The 14,149-nt window shown below is 42.9% G+C and overlaps 1 protein-coding gene across 2 annotated transcripts in view; it reads left to right on the forward strand.

The window, feature by feature from the left end:
* The window catches only part of DHCR7 (7-dehydrocholesterol reductase), a 43,091-nt gene extending 33,924 nt beyond the window's left edge, over positions 1 to 9,167 (forward strand). For both annotated transcript variants that reach the window (XM_044269874.1, XM_044269875.1), the window contains exons 3-8: positions 1,398 to 1,620; positions 2,013 to 2,103; positions 2,257 to 2,470; positions 5,762 to 5,966; positions 6,370 to 6,501; positions 8,327 to 9,167. In XM_044269874.1, coding sequence (XP_044125809.1) covers positions 1,398 to 1,620; positions 2,013 to 2,103; positions 2,257 to 2,470; positions 5,762 to 5,966; positions 6,370 to 6,501; positions 8,327 to 8,791 — 1,330 coding nt within the window. In that variant the 3' untranslated portion in view covers positions 8,792 to 9,167. The remainder of the gene's footprint in view (positions 1 to 1,397; positions 1,621 to 2,012; positions 2,104 to 2,256; positions 2,471 to 5,761; positions 5,967 to 6,369; positions 6,502 to 8,326) is intronic.
* Positions 9,168 to 14,149: the final 4,982 nt, after the last annotated feature.

The raw sequence follows: 14,149 nt of genomic DNA on the forward strand, positions 1-14,149 counted from the left end.
CAGTAAGCTCCCTCTAGTGGTGACTGTAGGTAGCCTGCATGCTATGTGCAGTAAGCTCCCTCTAGTGGTGGCTGTCGGTAGCCTGCATGCTATGTGCAGTAAGCTCCCTCTAGTGGTGGCTGTCGGTAGCCTGCATGCTATGTGCAGTAAGCTCCCTCTAGTGGTGGCTCTAGGTAGCCTGCATGCTATGTGCAGTAATCTCCCTCTAGTGGTGGCTCTAGGTAGCCTGCATGCTATGTGCAGTAAGCTCCCTCTAGTGGTGGCTGTAGGTAGCCTGCATGCTATGTGCAGTAAGCTCCCTCTAGTGGTGGCTGTAGGTAGCCTGCATGCTATGTGCAGTGACCTCCCTCTAGTGGTGGCTGTAGGTAACCTGCATGCTATGTGCAGTAAGCTCCCTCTAGTGGTGGCTGTAGGTAGCCTGCATGCTATGTGCAGTGACCTCCCTCTAGTGGTGGCTCTAGGTAGCCTGCATGTTATGTGCAGTAAGCTCCCTCTAGTGGTGGCTGTAGGTAGCCTGCATGCTATGTGCAGTAAGCTCCCTCTAGTGGTGGCTGTAGGTAGCCTGCATGCTATGTGCAGTAAGCTCCCTCTAGTGGTGGCTGTAGGTAGCCTGCATGCTATGTGCAGAAAGCTCCCTCTAGTGGTGGCTGTAGGTAGCCTGCATGCTATGTGCAGTAAGCTCCCTCTAGTGGTGGCTGTAGGTAGCCTGCATGCTATGTGCAGTAAGCTCCCTCTAGTGGTGGCTGTAGGTAGCCTGCATGCTATGTGCAGTAAGCTCCCTCTAGTGGTGGCTGTAGGTAGCCTGTATGCTATGTGCAGTAAGCTCCCTCTAGTGGTGGCTGTAGGTAGCCTGCATGCTATGTGCAGTGACCTCCCTCTAGTGGTGGCTCTAGGTAGCCACCATATCATCTTGGGAATTTTTTTGTTTTTTACTGGCAAAATGTTATATTGCTGTATTGGATTTACTTTTTTGAATGAACAGCTTGTCGTTCTTGATTAACCGCTACAATGCTGTGGCCTTCTTTCTTTGTATTAAGAAATTGATCAGCGCAAAGTTTTTGACTTAACATTTACATGATAATTAAAGACAGATATTAACCTTTCTTCTATTTTGTAGCTGTATCTGTTGAGTCACAAACAATATGGCTGCCATTACATCTTGCCCGGTGATCCCCGACTCCTGAATAGAATATTTGCTGGGTTATGCAGTAATATAGAAGCATAGCATACAGGATATGTCCTTCAGGAGACTGGGATTTTCTGAAGGAAATAGTGAAATACAATGTTTCCATATGGACAGGAATGTACGACCTGATGTCTAATGTGACACATTTGCAGTAAATGTTGCCAGGAGTATTCTGTATGTTGCAGTATTACATTGTATTGACTCCTTACAGGGAGGTGGACTGGTTCTCTCTGGGCGGCGTCATCTTCCTGCTGATGTTTGCGCCATTTATCGTCTATTATTTTGTGATGTCATGTGATCAGTACCAGTGCGCTCTCACTGGCCCTGTCCTTGATCTGTACACGGGAAAAACTCAGCTGTCTGACATCTGGAGCAAGACGCCTCTGATCACCTGGAAAGCTGTTTACATCTATGCGGCCTGGGTCTCTTTACAGGTACAGATTTCATATAGTAAAGGTGTTGTTCAGGATTAGAAGTATATGGCTGCCTTCTTCCAGAACTAGCCCCGCACCTGGGTTGTTTCTGGCACTGCAGCTCGGTAGAAGTGCACTGGGCTGAGTAATTGTTACGGGCAGCCGGTGTGGAGCCACTGCAGCAACTAACTGATTTGGCGTTGGACTAGTCCTAAGGGCGTTATCCATGTGATCCCCTGGTTTTCACCCTTTGAACCCTATACAGGGATCTAGCCTTCGCTGCAGGGGACCATCCAGATAGCTACTTCTTGGAATAGTCCCAGTTTGGTGGACAGCTGGTGTGATGAAATTCCATTTTGGAATCCATGACAGAGTTTAATACATTTCTGATGTTCAATGTGTTGATGTTGTAGGTGTTCCTGTACCTGTTAATTCCGGATATCTGCCATAAATTTATCCCCGGATATGTTGGAGGTGTCCAAGAAGGAGCACGAACACCGGCTGGTGAGTGCGGATATAACGTAATAGTCTATCATGCATCACAATTCTATGTTCTACATAGTTCCAATTCATTCCCAGAACGTGGACACAAGTTATATAACGGGTTAGTGACAAGTCCTTAATATATCACCCGTTCCCTGCACTCTGTCTTCTCAGGTATTGTTAACAAGTACCAGATCAACGGACTCCAGGCCTGGATCATCACCCACATTCTGTGGTTCGCTAATGCCTATTATTTCCACTGGTTCTCTCCCACCATCATCATTGACAACTGGATTCCCTTGTTGTGGTGTACAAATCTACTGGGATACTCAGTCTCCACCTTCGCCATGATCAAGGCCTACTGGTTCCCAACAAATGTCAAAGACTGGTAAGATGGTGCTAGAGATGAGAAGGGAGAATATATATATATAGCAGTATTTCAAGAGAGCGTGAACAGCACTGCAGTACTTTGTGGTAACTGGTGCCAGCAGCTGATGAAGCGATCCAAACTTCCAATATCAATCCCAGAGAATCCACGGCACTTCCTTTAGTAAAACGTGTCGTTTTATTGACCAATAGCAATGTTTCGGTTCACACACTGGAACCTTTCTCAAGCAGTGATACAAAAAAGGGAGTGCACACAGCATATACTGTATATAGCATATTCAATATCAATTAATCAATAACATAATTAAGTAAAAATTGTGATAATATTCATAAGTGTGTATCAAAAATACAATTGTACATGATTCCAGACCCATATGAAACCCATACAAAATAAATAAGTGTCATAAATTATTCCTCAAAGTTACATATACATAAGAGACTGTCATATTTCATACTTATTAGATCACTCATTAAAACCCAGGTGATATAATAAATAACATGATTAAAACCAGTGGTTGAACATTTGTAACCTGATTCGGATCAAAGAGGCACAATCTGGCGTGGTGTGTAGACAGCTGCGCCTGCGCGATGCTACTTCCGCAATCATTCCAGTGGAAGCAGTCTTCTATGAGCGGATGTGTCACATGATCAACAGGTCAGGTGACCGGAGGATCAGGTGACCGGAACATTAGAATCACATGGGGCATGTTTGTATACGTTACTACAGTGACCATCACACGACTCGGGTCCTGCACTTTCTGACGAACAATTCGCAGGATCTGTATTTCCATTTATTTAGAAGAAAATAAGAATAGCCTCTGTCCCCCTAATATAGTTACCTCTCTCCATAATTTTACTTAATTATGTTATTGATTAATTGATATTGAATATGCTATATATATATGCTGTGTGCACTTCCTTTTTTGTATCGCTGCTTGAGAAAGGTTCCAGTGTGCGAACCGAAACATTGCGATTGGTGAATAAAACGACACGTTTTACTAAAGGAAGTGCTGGGGATTTTCTGGCATTATATATATATATATATATATACATACACACTCTCACAGGAACTAAATAGGGACATGAAAGTGCAATTCAGCCCCCAACACTATCTCTAGTGGGGCTGTACCCTCTGTACTGTTTTAACCCATAATTTGACACAATTTTCAGAGTTTTTAACGCTTGTATAGATCTCCATGTGTTTCCAGTGGTTTTAGGCTGCTTTCACATGTGTGTTTTTATGCACTTTTATGTTTTTGTCAACTTATTTGCACCTGTGTTGCTTGGTGTATTTTTTATTTATTTATTTTTCTTCACAAAATCGCGAGTTCCAAATATTAGCTGAATGCCTGTGGGAGATATGAAACGTAGGGAACAACAGGGTTTTTTCTTTACTTTTGGTGTTTTTGTTCATTAGGTGTCATTTTTTTGTATTTCTGGCTTCTTTTCAAGCATTTTTTTCAGGCATCTTAACATAGAAACATAGAATGCTATGAAGAAAACACTAGCGGGCAAACACACATATCAACCAATCAGATTCCACCTTTTATTCTCCAAAGGAGCTGTAAAAAATGAAAGGTGAAATCTGATTGGTTGCTATGGGCTAACTTTTAGGTCCTTACACATTTGCACTGACGCTTTTCAACAGTAAAAAAAAACATGCCAGAATAATGTTTTGTGGCATTTTTCAGATGATTTTTGCAAACAGTATGTTTGCCCACTAGCGTTTTCTTCATGGCATTTTGCCCTATGGAGGAGGTGATTTAAAAACATCAAGAGCTCTAGAGTGCTGCATTTTTCAAAATAATTAACAAAAATGCTAAGACCAAAATAACTCTTTGTGTCCTATGTCACATATTAGGCTACTTTCACACTAGCGTTCGGGCGGATCCGTTCTGAACGGATCCGCCCATAATAATGCAGACGGAGGCTCCGTTCAGAACGGATCCGTCTGCATTATATTAGCTAAAAAAAGCTAAGTGTGAAAATAGCCTGGGACGGATCCGTCCAGACTTTCAATGTAAAGTCAATGGGGGACGGATCCGCTTGAAGATTGAGCCACATTGTGGCATCTTCAAACGGATCCGTCCCCATTGACTTACATTGTAAGTCTGGACGGATCCGCACGCCTCCGCACGGCCAGGCGGACACCCGAACGCTGCAAGCAGCGTTCAGCTGTCCGCCTGTCCGTGCGGAGGCGAGCGGAGCGGAGGCTGAACGCCGCCAGACTGATGCAGTCTGAGCGGATCCGCTCCATTCAGACTGCATCAGGGCTGGACGGCTGCGTTCGGGTCCGCTCGTGAGCTCCTTCAAACGGAGCTCACGAACGGAAACCCGAACGCTAGTGTGAAAGCAGCCTTACATATTCACATAGACCTTCACCTAAAATCTGCAGCTGGTATTTTACGATAAAAATCATAGGTGAAAAAAACAACAACAGCAAAACATGCAAAGGTGCAGAAAATCGACAGCAAAAGCCGACGTGTGAGGCCGCCCTTAGGGCTGTTTCACACGAGCGGATGCCGTGCGTGGCATCCACTCCGTGAAAGAGTGCCAAAACCCGATGCATACTGCAGAGGCACGGAGCAGTAACATGACTGTTAATGCTCCGTGCCTCTCTGTGATCTCTTTACTACGAAATCACAGCCTCTCTGTGATCTCTTTACTGCTCTGTGCCTCTCTGTGATCTCTTTACTGCTCTGTGCCTCTCTGTGATCTCTTTACTGCTCCGTGCCTCTCTGTGATCTCTTTACTGCTCCGTGCCTCTCTGTGATCTCTTTACTGCTCCGTGCCTCTCTGTGATCTCTTTACTGCTCCGTGCCTCTCAGTGATCTCATTACTGCTCCGTGCCCCTCTGTGATATCTTTACTACGAAATCACAGTGACAACTGTGATTTCGTAGTAAAGAGATCACAGAGAGGCACGGAGCATTAACAGTCATGTTACTGCTCCGTGCCTCTGCAGTCTGCAGCGGGTCTTGGCACTCTTTCATGGAGCGGATGCCACGCACGGCATCCGCTCGTGTGAAACAGCCCTTAGGGTCTATTGTTGTTCATGGTAGGTTTTTACAACCTGTCACTTTCCTTTGACCTCAGTGTGACTGACACAGTAGAGAATGTCACACACAGATCACACCGCCACGGATCCATATCTAACATATGAATTGAGATAACAGGAAAAAAATCTAAACTGAGAGAAAATGCTGTTTTACAAAAATACATTATAAATAGCAACTATAGAAAATTATTTGTTTTAACTATTTTGATCAACTTTTATATTTATTTTTTTGCAGTAAATTCACCGGGAATTTTCTCTATAACTACATGATGGGGATTGAATTTAACCCTCGCATTGGAAAGTGGTTTGACTTTAAGCTTTTCTTCAACGGACGCCCTGGAATTGTTGGCTGGACTTTAATTAACCTGTCATATGCTGCCAAGCAGCAAGAGTTATACGGGCAGATCACAAACTCCATGATTCTTGTCAACATTCTGCAGGTATGGTCAATGGTGTTCTGAATGTGGAGAGGGGATAAAGCTGGCCACACGTGCATCAGCCAACCATCTAATGCATGGATGAGATAAGGATCAGGCATGTTGGATTCTGATGTCCGATCTTTGTGTTAGTGGAGAGATAAGCTGCTGCTAGAGGAGGTTGTCAGCCTCTTTCTCACCTTTGCCATTACATATGCATGCTCAGCTGAGCCGAGCATGCATATGGATGGGAGGAGTGGGGATATGCTGTAGCTGTTGGCTGAATGAGCTTCTGGCGACTTCTATCTCATGTATACGATACCAGACATCATGAGATGGAGGCCGGATAGTTCATTATTCTTGTTTTTATGCTCAGTGTTGTAAACATTATTGTAGCCTTACCACACCTGATGTTTGTTATCCGCAGGCCATCTATGTGGTGGATTTTTTCTGGAACGAAACCTGGTACCTGAAGACAATTGATATTTGTCATGACCACTTTGGCTGGTACCTGGGATGGGGAGATTGCGTCTGGCTTCCCTTCCTCTACACATTACAGGTAATGTATCTCTGTAAATTTTCACAGGAAGATATTGGCGCCACCTGCGTCATCTTCAGCTGCTGCTCTGTGGAGTCACCTGCTTATGCTTCATGGTCCCTAACAATATAGAAAATACAATGTGTAGCTTTTAGGGTACATCCACATGGGACAGACACAATGCAGATTAGCCTGCAGCATACTATAGCAATTTTTGCAAGTCTCGTCCACACATTGCTTAAAAATCCACTGCAGATGCTGGAGATTTCCACTGTGGATCAAAATAAAAAAAATCTACAATAAAATCTGCAGTCCACATGTAACTCAAAGATTTTGCAATGGATTTGTCACAGATATTTCTGCCGCACCACAGGACACCGTACCCTTAAATGTTGGACATATAACTTAGATATTACATATTTAAATGATGGTGCTGATACAGGAGCTGCGCTGGCACCATCGGTAGCATGGGTCAGCTGTAACATACAGCTGACTTCCTGCGGCCACAGGTAGCTCTGATCCTCCCATTTCTAGCAGTCAGGGACCTAATGAAGGCCCCCAGTTCTGCTATATACTGTATGTACTCCTATTTGTCTTTTGCGAGGCTTGTTACACTGACAGGCATAAGGCTACCTGCACACAATGCAGATTATGTGCAGAATCACTGCACAGTAATATAGTACCAGCAATCTGAATAAGATTTGACTAATCTTGTGTACACTTTGCATTTTTCTTCTGTGCAGATTTTAAAATCCGCTGTATGTCAACTGTTAACTGTTAGTGCGATTCTATACCTTATATATGCTCGGTTTTCCTTCCTTTGAGGGATATCTGGCTTTCACTGTGTTGAAGACCCATAACTGGGGCTCCACAATTATTTTGCATATTACTGTTTCCCAGGGAGCTTTGCACTTTGGATTGCTGTGTCGAGACTCTTACATGAGGCTCCACAGTGTTTTCTGTAGCTGGTCTCCCTAAGATCAGCCATTGTTTTGAATACCTTTATATATAGTAGTTTCCCCATAGACCCATATCCCCATTTTTTTAAATTAAATACCTTACCTAACTTTTACAAAAGATAAATATATAAGTAAAAAAAACAACCCTTTAAAGGGAATGTGTCATCTGAAAATGACCTGCTGTTTAGATCACTTTTTTATGTATAAAATATTTTTAAATAATTGTTGATTAATTAATCATTGATTAATTGTTATTTAAAAATTTTCACGTCACTTTTTATATTTAAACTAAAATAAAATATCCAGCAGTTTTTGCACCGGCCACTTTGTCTAATCATTTCCGCCTCTTCTTGGTCTGTACAGATCACTTTACTGCAGCTATCTGCTTATCTGTCGTTCTAATCCTGCCTGTAATGATATCACCTCTGTGTACAGATAAGGCAGGATCCACCATTCACAATAGGCGATTGTCAGAACTTATCTATTCCTTCCTGGTACAATGACCTCCGCACAGGTCACAGAGCCCAGAAACCTCTCCCATAGAAGTTAGTGAGGTCCCCTCTGACTATTGTGTCTATGGACCATGGGGCAGCCATAAAGCATTTTTTTTTATGTTGTGTAAATGCTGTTAAGAACATTTCAGGCAAGATGGCCGCCCCCATAACACGTTCAGGTAAAAAAAAAAAAAAAAAAAAAATCTACAATCGTAAAATAAAAACAGATCAGAAAAAAAAGGATGTGTGTTACTATCTAGTTTTAACTGGCAGATAAAATTTGGTGACACATTTCCTTTAAGGGATTAAACACCCCCTTAAAGGGGTTAACTGTTCTGGCAATGGGCGCATGTAGAATACTTATCTGTATTTTTATTTCTTTGCTTTTTTCAGGGCCTGTATTTGGTGTACAACCCAGTTCAGCTCCCCACTACAACCGCAGTAGGAGTTCTGCTACTTGGTCTGATCGGATACTACATCTTCAGGATGACCAACCATCAAAAGGATCTGTTTAGACGCACCAACGGCAACTGTGTGATCTGGGGCAAAAAACCCAAATATATTGAGTGCTCTTACACATCGGCAGATGGCAAGAGGCACAACAGCAAACTGATGACTTCTGGATTTTGGGGGGTGGCCCGACATTTCAACTACACTGGAGACTTGATGGGCTCGTTGTCGTACTGCCTGGCCTGTGGCTTCGACCATCTCCTGCCTTATTTCTATATTATCTACATGACTATCCTGCTTGTCCACCGCTGTATACGGGACGAGCACCGATGCTCCAGCAAGTATGGGAAGGACTGGAAGCTTTACATCGATGCCGTGCCATACAGATTGCTGCCTGGCGTGTTTTAGAATGTGAAAAATATTTCAGGGAAAACACAAATGTTCATAGTTATTGGAATCGTGACTGATACGGATCAGAAGGATTCTGACCACAGGGACTGCTGCAGCTTTAAAGCGTACGGTACTGGGGACCACGTGTTCAATATGCTATTAATGGGGGTGTTCTGTATATTTGGATGCACGTTTTGTGACCAAGTAAAGAAAGCAATGGACAAGTCTGAGCCTTCAAACACTGTGGCCTTCAGCACAAGCTCAGTAATAAACAAGGAGAACTTACATTACAACCCACCTCATCCATTATGTCTGTCTTGGCTGATAGTTTCCTTCACGTCTGTCTCTTGTACAGTTCATTGGAATTTTTCCTGAATAAAATAAATACTTTTTACTGATTGTCGCCATCATTCATTGTAATAGTGCATTGTGGCCATTATTGAACCTCCATATGATATGCCACCATTGGTGGCTGTATATTTGGAGCTCGGCTCTATACATTGGTGGCCTAATATATGAAGCATGGCTCTATACATCGGTGGTCGTATATATGGAGCATTGCTCCTTTAGAGGCATGGCTCTATACATCGGTGGTCGTATATATGGAGCATTGCTCCTTTAGAGGCATGGCTCTATACATCGGTGGCCGTATATATGGAGCATTGCTCCTTTTATATGGAGGATGGTTCTATACATCGGTGGTCGTATATGGGGAGTATTGCTCCTTCAGAGACATGGCTCTATACATCAGTGGCTGTATATATGGAGCATTGCTCCTTCCTTTAGAGGCATGGCTCTATACATCGGTGGCTGTATATATGGAGGATGGTTCTATACATCGGTGGTCGTATATGGGGAGTATTGCTCCTTCAGAGACATGGCTCTATACATCAGTGGCTGTATATATGGAGCATTGCTCCTTCCTTTAGAGGCATGGCTCTATACATCGGTGGTCGTATATATGGAGCATTGCTCCTTCAGAGACATGGCTCTATATATCGGTGGTCGTATATATGGAGGATGGCTCTATACATCGGTGGCCGTATATATGGAGTATTGCTCCTTCAGAGACATGGCTCTATACATCGGTGGCTGTATATATGGAGCATTGCTCCTTCAGAGACATGGCTCTATATATCGGTGGTCGTATATATGGAGGATGGCTCTATACATCGGTGGCCGTATATATGGAGCATTGCTCTTTTAGAGGCATGGCTCCATACATCGGTGGCCATATATACTTATTTCTCACCCTATAAGACGCAATAAGAAAAAATATTTTACAGACCTCAGCTCAGTGCCCCAATTTTTATCAGACCTCAGCTCAGACTCCAAATGTTCAGAAGTCCCCCAATCAGACCTCAGATGACACAGTGAAGAACCCTCCATTCAGAGCACCAATGTGAATGACCCCCAAGCAGATCTCAGATCAGACTACAAATGTGAATGACCCCCCCCCCAGCAGACCTTTATATCAGAGCCCCAATGTGAATGACCCCCAAGCAGATCTCAGATCAGACTACAAATGTGAATGACCCCCCCCCCCCAGCAGACCTTTATATCAGAGCCCCAATGTGAATGACCCCCCCAAGCAGACCTCAGATCTGAGCCTGATGTGAATGACCCCCAAGCAGACCTCAGATCAGACTGCCAATGTGAATGACCCCCATGCAGACCTCAGAGCAGACATAAAAAACTATTAACAATTAACTTACCTCTCCTGCTCCAGACAACGCCTCCACTCCTCACATCTGCCACATGCTGTGCTGAACATGATCATACTGCCCTGTATGGACAAGAACATGACCTCTGAGCTGAGACAAAGCCTGCAAGTTTCTCATGTCCTATAAATCCAGCAAACGCATCTAAATACAAACCTTTCTTTAAGAGTAAAAGATTTGGCGGTGAAGCACAAGTCCCAGCATGTACAGCTCAATGGGGGAAAGCAGACAGGGTCTGTAAATCCTGCAACCAAAAAAGAAAAGAATCATCAACATGTAATTATTACAGCAGATGAGGAAAATATTTAACGTGTAACCGTCATTTTTTTATTTTTGACCATTTTTGTAATATACTTTGACCCTTTCAAGACCAAACCATTTTTCACCTTTCTGCCCAGGCCATTTTTTTTTTTTTTAGCAAATCTGACCAGTGTCACTTTATGTGGTGATAACTTTAAAACACTTTTACTTATCCAGGCCATTCTGAGATTGTCGTCTCCATATTTGGAGAGCCCTAGTTTTTTTTATTTTTTGGGCGATTGTCTTAGGTAGGGTCTTATTTTTTGCAAAATAAGATGACGGTTTGATTGGTACTATTTTTGGGGTGCGTATGACTTTTTGATCGCTTGGTATTACACTTTTTGTAATGTATGGTGACAAAAAAATTGCAGTTTTGACACCGTTTTTATTTTATCTTTTTTACGGTGTTACCCTAAGGGGTTAGGTCATGTGGTGTTTTTATAGAGCAGGTTGATACGGACGCGGCGATACCTAATGTGTCAATTTTTATTTATTTATTTAAGTTTTACAAAATAAAATAAATTTTGAAACTAAATCATAAACTAATAATTATTTGGCCGGCTCATAACTATTCACTCACATTTTATTTAACAATCATATCCATACATAAAAGATTACAATAAAACCATTACATGAATTGATTGACCCTAATCCCTCATGCGGAGCTGGATTATATAATAATTCTATTTCAATAATGTCATTGAGAACTCCGCTATAGAAAGATACAACATCTATATTATAATATGACTGTATAAGCGAGGAAATCAGCAAAACTATTTGACATAAATAAAGTTGCTATCTGTAAAGAGGGAATGTTAATCACCAATATTTATGCAAATATCGATAATTAATATTCATAAATAGGAGGATCCATCTAGTGAAGACTCCGCCTATTTATACCTTTATTATTATAATAATAATAATAATACTACTTTCACTTTGCCTCCGGCTAATCACTAAGCTAGCTGCATGCGCCTTACTAAACTATCGCTAATAACCACACAATACACAGATAGTTACAAATAAAACATAGTATTTATTAATACCAACAATACACTACGCACGCAATACACTAACAATATAGTACTATAAATACAGCACTAAACTGCACTACACGGTTCCCAAATTCCACCCACAAACTAACTATACAATACACTCACACACGTATTAGCAGCCCACCCACCTGGTTCTATTCTTGTCCCTAAGGGAACGACGAGGGTAAACGGTGGCGCTGCAGGGGTGAATGCAGGCCACAAACACAGAGCAGGGATATTAGGGTAGGGAAACTGAAGGGTAGGGATTCAGCAATGCAAGGGTTAATACCTTGCAAGTGAATGCTGGGGTGCAGGGGAATGGTGGGGGTGGATAACAGGGAGAGGGATAGTGGTGAGGGTGTGTGGTTATGGGCAATGGGTTATAGGGGGTATGGGTATCGTTGGTGGGACAGGGTAGGTAAGGGTTAATCAGGGGGAAATCGTTGGTGGGATAGTGGTAGATCAGGGGTATAAGGGTTAATAAGGGGAGATACTCAGCGTTATTGCTCGTTCGTCTAGGGCAGTGGTGGCGAACCTATGGCACGGGTGCCAGAGGTGGCACAGAGCCCTCTTTGTGGGCACCTGCACCCTGGAAAAAGTCTATGGTGTACCAATATACCTTAGACGTTTCCTGCCACTCATCAGCGCAGGGCGCACTATGAACAGCACAGGCAGCACACTGAATGTAGGCAGGCTGTTATAGCTAAATGATAAAGTACATGGAAGATATAGTATATTGGACTGTAGTATTCAGGGTAAGTTGCTGTGTTGGCACTCTGCGATAAATAAGTGGGTTTTGGGCTGCAGTTTGAGCACTCTGTCTTTAAAAGGTTCTCCATCACTGGTCTAGGGGGTGCTCGTTCGTCCAGGGGTGGATCCTCTTCCGGCGGGGTGGGGGAGTTACTCCGTCTTTCCTGAGCGCCGGCTGAGCTCTCCTTCAGGGGGCCGGTAGGGATCCACCACCCTTTCAGTGCAGGGCTGCCGGATATTTATATCCCACAGCCCGCACTCCCGGGCCACGGCGCGCTCCCGGGCCATGGGCAAAGACACGTGGAGTGGCGCGGTGATATGACGTCACCGCGCCAGCCCACACGCGCACAGCAGGGCTGCACCACTTGCTGACAGGCGGGAGAAGCCTTTGATCTCCCACCTGCAGCACCTTGCATTCCGGGCAGCATAATAGAAGGAGGGGAGGTTTCTCCCTCCCTTCTATCATGCATAATTATCTCCAGCAGCACTGCACTACACTACTTTCACGGTTTATCGCTCGGTCATACAACTTACCACCCAATGAATTTTGCCTCCTTTTCTTCTCACTAATAGAGCTTTCATTTGGTGGTATTTCGTTGCTGCTGACATTTTTACTTTTTTTTTTATATTAATCAAAATTGAACGAAAATTTTTGCAAAAAAATGACATTTTTCACTTTCCGTTGTAACATTTTTCAAATAAAACTACATTTCTATATACATTTTTCTCTAAATGTATTGTTCTACATGTCTTTGATAAAAAAAATATGCAATAAGTGTATATTTATTGGTTTGGGTAAAAGTTATAGCGTTTACAAACTATGGTGCAAAAAAATATATAATTTACGCACTTTGACTTTCTGAGCACCTGTCATGTTTCCTGAGGTTCTACAATGCCCAGACAGTAGAAACACCCCACAAATGACCCCATTTCAGAAAGTAAACACCCTAAGGTATTCGCTGATGGGCATAGTGAGTTCATAGAACCTTTTATTTTTTGTCACAAGTTAGCGGAAAATTATATATATTTTTTTCCTTACAAAGTCTCATATTCCATAACTTGTGACAAAAAATAAAATTTTACATGAACTCACCATACCCCTCACGGAATACCTTGGGGTGTCTTCTTTCCAAAATGGGGTCACTTGTGGGGTATTTATACTGCCCTGGCATTTTAGGGGCCCTAAAGCGTGAGAAGTAGTTTTGAATCCAAATGCATAAAAAATGCCCTGTTGCGCAGCTAGGCTGCAAACAAGTATCACACATGTGGTATCGCCGTACTCAGAAGAAGTTGGGGAATGTGTTTTGGGGTGTATTTTTACATATACCCATGCTGGGTGAGAAAAATATCTCTGTAAAAGACAACTTTTCCCATTTTTTTTATACAAAGTTGTAATTTTACAGAGATATTTCTCTCACCCAGCATGTGCGGCGAGATGACGCGCCAACGAGGAATAACCAGGCCGCCCGCAGGATGCATCCCTGCGTTAGGCGGTCGGGAGGCGGTTAAAAAAGTGAATAAAAAAGTAAAATTAAAAAAGCTAAAAAAAAAATCTAAAAATTCAAATCGCC

The sequence above is a fragment of the Bufo gargarizans genome, chromosome 10, assembly GCF_014858855.1.
Source record: "Bufo gargarizans isolate SCDJY-AF-19 chromosome 10, ASM1485885v1, whole genome shotgun sequence".
NCBI classification, from domain to species: Eukaryota; Metazoa; Chordata; class Amphibia; order Anura; family Bufonidae; genus Bufo; species Bufo gargarizans.